This window comes from Lycium barbarum, chromosome 5 (genome assembly GCF_019175385.1).
Source record: "Lycium barbarum isolate Lr01 chromosome 5, ASM1917538v2, whole genome shotgun sequence".
NCBI lineage: Eukaryota > Viridiplantae > Streptophyta > Magnoliopsida > Solanales > Solanaceae > Lycium > Lycium barbarum.
Genome location: NC_083341.1, coordinates 80,619,842 through 80,626,053, shown reverse-complemented (window position 1 = coordinate 80,626,053; position 6,212 = coordinate 80,619,842). Strand labels below are relative to the sequence as shown.

The following is a 6,212-nucleotide window of genomic DNA, read 5'->3' as shown; positions in this document are numbered from 1 at the left end:
ATAAAGTAACACATTTGTTCAACTTTTTATTTGGATCTGTTAATTAATTAAGTTAGGTTTTTTGTTTTTCTAACTTACCGGAATAGAAAGAGAAAACCTGTACCATGATAAATGATGTAGTAGTAGCTAGATTTCTTTTCTTTGATCTAGGTTTTTTGTTTTTCTAACTTACCGGAATAGAAAGAAAAACCTGTACCATGATAAATCATGTAGTAGTAGCTAGATTTCTTTTCTTTGGTCTATATAAAACTTTTTGAGTATGTTGGACAAAAAATAAAAAGAAATGAATAACTCGGGTAGAAGCAATATAGCATAGTACACGATATCCAATAAAGAAGAATTTTTCATCATCTAAGCTATAAGTCTAAACCTCATATAGCAATTTGTTTCATTCGTTTGACACACATTAAGATCTACTCATTCTCATTATATAAAGTTTTCTTTTTGAACATGAAATAAGTTGGTTCTAAATTTTTGTACCGTCATTCTATGATTTTTTTTTCTTGTTATCCAGATTGTATAGGTTTTGAGTTCAAGGCTCAGGCAGAATGATCTGCCCCAATTTCATTGTTATCGAAGAGGGGAACTGGATGCTATTTGCAAGCCCTGAAAATGAAGATGCTGATGAACAACCAAATGCCGCCAAAGAGATCAGCGATGAAGAGGCGAATATTATGAAGAACATGTAATTAATGTGCATTTGCACCTCATTTATTGTACGATCATTGTAAGTATAGTAATTTGAAGTAAAAATTAGGTTGCACATCGTTATATGCAACATTCGAGGTTCATAGTTTAGAAAATGCAACTCACTTTAGAAAGCATAGCAAGTTCCAAGAAAGCCAAATAAAAATGAGTTTGGCATAGATAATTAAACTTGATAACTATCACATATGCTTCAACAATTGAGGACTTAAACATACATTCAATGGGCACACACCCCTACTACTATAATACATTTCAAGGATACAAAAACTACTGTGAAGACTCTTGAGTGGACATAAGTCTCCTTTATCTCACAAACAGAACAACTATCACATATTCAGTTACTAATAATAGGATGTGGAAATGCCAAATTTAGTAGATTCAGACTGATGGTGACTGGAAGAGCTTGGCAAAGGGGAATCGCGAGGCCTTCCTGATATAGTCTTGCACCTAGGAAAAGCCCTGGCTAATTTCCTTAATGAGTAGTTGAAGTTTTTCCATAATGACACGTACAGAGGAAAATATGAAACTGCAAAAATGGTCACAGGTAGGAATGCCATGGAAGATAAAGCAATTTTTGTCCACCTTTCCTTATAGTGAATCATCAAGATTATAGTCGACGCAAATGCTAACATCATCATCGACACAGAAAGAATCAAGAGGGTAACTCCCAGAATTAATTTCTGAGGAAGTGACCGCCTGAATTCATGCATCAGAAATGAAGAGGTAAGAATTGAGAGAAAGGTTATCATTGAGGTCAAAGCAAAGGTAATGGAAAGCACATCTCCAATGGTGAAAATCACGAAGAATGGCTGGTCCAAGAGGACGGGATAACCAGTGCTTTGATTTGGACCACCTGGAATAGTATAGGCTGCTGCAAAAGCCACTGTTGCTATAAGCACAGCAATTATTGTACAGTTCTCGGCAGTGCGTTTCAGCCAGTCTTTTGCTTCTGAAAGAAGTGTAGCATTTGCTTTGGTGAATAACTCTTCCGCCGTCTTGCCATCTTCGTTAATAATTTCGAAAAAATCAGCTGAACAGACGCTTTTCACACGCTGCAGGAACATCAAAACTACTTAGTCATATACCATGCTAAGACATAACTAAAGAAATAAAAGTGTCCCTTTTCTAATAAGAATAAAGTAGTTCATGCTATTCAACATAATATTAGTGCAGACAAAATGCCCTGAGTGTTTGTCTCAATGTCACCTATCATTAGAAGATTTGTCCATGCAAAAAAGAATCTGAATTCACATGAAAGGCATAAAAGAAAAAAGAAAGCCTCAATACATCGACAACCCCTTAAACCTGTCAGTAATTTCATTAAGACACTCGAACTATAGCTTGTTCCAATTGAGCACCTATACACTTGGTAAAGTGTTCCTATTAGACACTTTCGGTTCAAATTTTGAAATTTTGCGCATTTTTTGAAGTGTCTACTAGATAGTTAGTTAACCACATAAAATATGTCTTCTCCTTTAATTATGCATATCAGCCTCAATTGGAACGAGCCTGAGGCTTTACGACTTATTGAGGTTTATGTGTATAACTAAAGGACGTGACATATTTTAATTTATTAACTTATCTACCTAATGAGCACTTGAAAACACATGCAAACGTTTTTCCAAAATTTGAACTGAGAGTTTCTAATAAGAGAACATTTTACCATGTGCGCAGGTGCTCAACAAGTCATAGTTAAAGTGTCTAAATGACATTTACTGTCAAGTTTAAGGTATGGGGCTTCCAATGTGTTAAGACAAAAAGAAAAATGTTCTAGCAACTTAAGTTACCAAATGAGACGATTTACAGAATTTAACATGCCAGTAAACTTAAATTAAATGACTTAATGATCATCTTACAAGGTGGAATCAAGCATCAAGCTTACCTCAAACAAGAGCAAATTCTCTTGCAATAGCAGTGCAGGGCTTCTCATATCTGCAATTTCACTTTCCTCTTTTACACCAACCATGTGCAGTATGGAATTTCCCTGATGAGTGATTTTTCTCTTGAGTCTCCTCATTGGCATTCCCATTTTCTCAACTATGTCAAAGATTTGCATCTGGCGGTACTTGATCGCGACGTGCAAAACATTACGACCTTCACTGTCAACATATTCCACAGCTTGAGGATATGTTTTCAGTATCTCATCCACAATTTCTGTGCAACCTGATTTGGTTGCTAATATCAAAGGTGACTCAGCAACTTTTGTAACAGCTTGTCCTGCTTGTGCAACCACATCTTGTTCCTCTTTTTCATGGCATTTTGTAGCATCTGACATTAGTCTATATTTGTGGGATCGAGGTTCGACCTGATTTAATGCAGACTCTGAATACTCCCAAGAAGTATCCTTTGCTATTAAGAACTTGGCAAGTTCAAGAACTTGTTCATATCTCTGCTTTTGCTTACGCATAGACTCCACCAAAGGCACTCTATAACAATTTTGAGCTTCCGAAGGAAAAAGAAAAAAGAAAAGATTTGATGAGTGAAGTTGATGAGGTGCTTCTCGCGTGAAATAGCCTGAAAGAAGTACAGTGTGTGTCAGTTTGGTTTTTTATGTTGCTGATCAGTGAAATAATTGCTAGAGACAAATCCATTATCTAGAGCCAGTACGTTTAAAACGAGCATGGTCTTATTACATATAACGGTTATGATTCTTTTTTTTTTTTTAATTTTTTTTATATATATGTATACACAGTTTTAGCAAAAAAGCAATGATACATTTGAACCTACAGAATCCGTCCTAGATCCACCACTAAAGAGATGAATGCCTTGTTATTCCATAAGAAACATAAAAGGCGATGTGCTAAGGTTCTTATATAGGGAATATGGAGTTTTACCTTCACTCTCTGTAGCCTTATGTTCAGTTGAAAGACCTGCAAATATCCAACACAATTTTTCAAGTAACAATGCCTAACTAATTAACCATATTTTCACTAATATCAAGAAAATGAAATGATATTTACGATTGACACCAGGGTAGATATGCGATTCGTTAAACGTGAGATTTGAAAGATCTTACAGCACGGAAGACACCTCATCTTAGGAAAATGGTAAAAAAAACATCACAAGCACCATAGCAATGTAGTCATGTGGAGTCTACCAATTAACCTAAATTCTTGTTAAATCAATTCAGATAATGAAACTGATAAAACTTAATGCCAAATACGGAAAGAACTTACAGTTGAATGCATCATTATATTTATTTATTTAATCAGATACTTCTAAGATGAAAAGTAGAACAAGCTATGGTATCTCTAAATATTCAACCACTAGGCGGAGTCCAAGTATTCCATCAGTACAAATCATCCCTAGCTGTGTAAAAATTTAGAATACGCAGAGTGTAGCAAGTAGAGTATGGTACGGGTGTAAATGGATCTCTTGATATAACTATACTTCTCTCCACTTCCAAATGCTTGTCGGTTGCATGCAAGAAGTTGAAGAGCAGTCATTCCATCTGCATCTCGTTCATTGACCAAATAATCATACTTTTTTGCAATCAACAAGGCCAAACCTGTAAGATAAAAGTAACTCAGCATTTGACCACCAGCAAATTGAACCAAGCCTCAGCTAGGAAGAAAAAAAAAAGAAGCAAAATCGTAAAAGATATGCCAACAGATAGCCTACTCCCTTTTTAACAAGGTTAAGGCATGACCTACAATATAGAAGAAGCAACAAGTCCTAAAATGCAGACACCAGTGGTAAAGCCAAGAATCGAAAAGGTGGATTCATTAAAATTCAAGAACTCCACATTTGGGATTCAAACCTGCTACCTAAAGCAATTTTTGTGGCGCCTTTGCTACTACAGTAAAAGTTATGTCAACAGAATTCAACAACTTATATTTCTGGAAAAAGGGGAATTAAACCCCTCTCAGACTATGCTCTGGCCTGCTTAGGACGATAAAATAGGTTTGAGGACCCATTGATCAAAGAAAAGGGAAGGTCCTACGGGATTTTAAAACTTACCAAAGTGCTCAGGGCGTACAGCAGCATGAAGAATTGTGGCTCCACCAAGCTTATAATAACAAGCCTCTCTCTCATAAACATCAAAAAGTTGATTCACTTGTTCATCAAGAAAATCAAACATCACTGCTTTCCCATAACGAACAGCACGGAATAAAGCAGTCTCTCCACTCTTATTGCGCATACCAAGTAAACCAGGTGCTCTATTCAATATTACCTTTGCAGCTGAATCGACTCTGTCAAAAGTGGCTATTTCATGAAGAATGGTATTCTCCATATCATTGCGATGCATTAGTCCATCTAGAGGAAACTCAGGCAATCGCGTTTCCAACTCTTTAAGTAAACAGAGAACCAAATCTGTTTGCTTAGAGTAGGCAGCCACATGGAGGACTGTGTCATCGTGCACGGATAATATATGCAATGGCCCTTCTTGGAGTTTTTGACAGAGTTGTATAACTTCATTTTGTTCTTGCTTCATCAATCAATAGTAAAGCTCCGTATTGATGTTATGCTTTCTTTCATCTTCAGTTAAAATTTCCATTAGAGAGTAATAGCTAGATTGCTTGAAGAACAGAAGGTGTATGATTTAGTCATCCAAATTTCCTAGGGCATATCACATATATAATAGAGATCCTTTACAAAATGATGTATATTGATTGTGACAGAATTAGCATCCCCAAAAGTTTTTTGGTAGGGAGACCAGGTTCAACTTTTTTAGGACATTATGAATGGACTATATTCATGCTAATCAATCCATTACTCAATAATTTAGCCTCTAAATTATTGTTGAAGTGATACCAACATGTGAAGAACCCCGGAGGTGACTGCAATGAGGAGAAATCTCACACATGGTCTAAACGACGAGCACACACTCAAAGGAAAGCATCAATTCAAAAAGGTTGACGCTTTTCTAAAAAGGAAGCAGGAGCGGAGCCAGAACATTTGATAAGGGGGTTCAAGAAAAAGGGACCGGATGAAAAAGGGTTAAAAAGTGTTATTGCAGAGAATCGAACCCGCAACCATGGGCTCAATAGTAGGCATCTCAGCCGCTGAGCAGAGTTCTCTATTATGTGAAGGGGATGCAACATTAATATTTATACATGAATCAAAAAATTGACCGTCTATATATAGTGCAATTTTCCGACGAAGGGGGTTCGATTGACACCCCTTGCACCCCTGTAGTTCCGCCCCTGAAAGGAAGCACCAAAACTTACAAATAGATAAGCCAACAATCATAAAAGTTGTGAAATACTAACGATCATGAAGAAGACTTAAAACAATAAATTTCTATTAACTTCCACAAATTTGGTCTTAGAGATGAAACCATGAGGCATCCTTCAAAGAAATTTTAATAGGGCTTGGAACGGGTTTTGTAGATTGAGCTGAACTCATTGCTTTTGGCTCCAACAATGTATACAGATCCGAGAAAAGTTAAAATGCATATAAAAATATCACACTCATCCTGAATCCGCTAACTTCATATCTTGAATTTGACTCTGGAATAGGGTCAGTAAGTATGCTTTTTCAATCATGACAGGGATGGAGCC

The 6,212-nt window shown here is 36.4% G+C and overlaps 1 protein-coding gene across 1 annotated transcript; it reads right to left on the bottom strand.

Annotated features, from left to right (window-relative positions):
- Nucleotides 1-831: 831 nt before the first annotated feature.
- Nucleotides 832-5,279, bottom strand: LOC132641002 (uncharacterized). Its single transcript, XM_060357835.1, has 5 exons — nucleotides 4,669-5,279; nucleotides 4,067-4,216; nucleotides 3,543-3,578; nucleotides 2,591-3,222; nucleotides 832-1,760 (listed from the first exon to the last, which is right to left on the bottom strand). The coding sequence occupies exons 1-5, from the start codon at nucleotides 5,141-5,143 to the stop codon at nucleotides 1,050-1,052; spliced, it is 2,004 nt and encodes a 667-aa protein (XP_060213818.1). The 5' UTR covers nucleotides 5,144-5,279; the 3' UTR covers nucleotides 832-1,049.
- Nucleotides 5,280-6,212: the final 933 nt, after the last annotated feature.

What these genes read in the sequence shown, in the direction of transcription:
- LOC132641002 (XM_060357835.1), bottom strand. Translation starts at nt 5,143, where the DNA reads ATGAAGCAAGAACAAAATGAAGTTATACAACTCTGTCAAAAACTCCAA. An exon ending in CAAGAGATCCATTTACACCC is followed by an intron (nt 3,579 to 4,066) that starts GTACCATACTCT and finishes GGATATTTGCAG; the next exon opens with GTCTTTCAACTGAACATAAG. An exon ending in AGAATTTGCTCTTGTTTGAG is followed by an intron (nt 1,761 to 2,590) that starts GTAAGCTTGATG and finishes ATGTTCCTGCAG; the next exon opens with CGTGTGAAAAGCGTCTGTTC.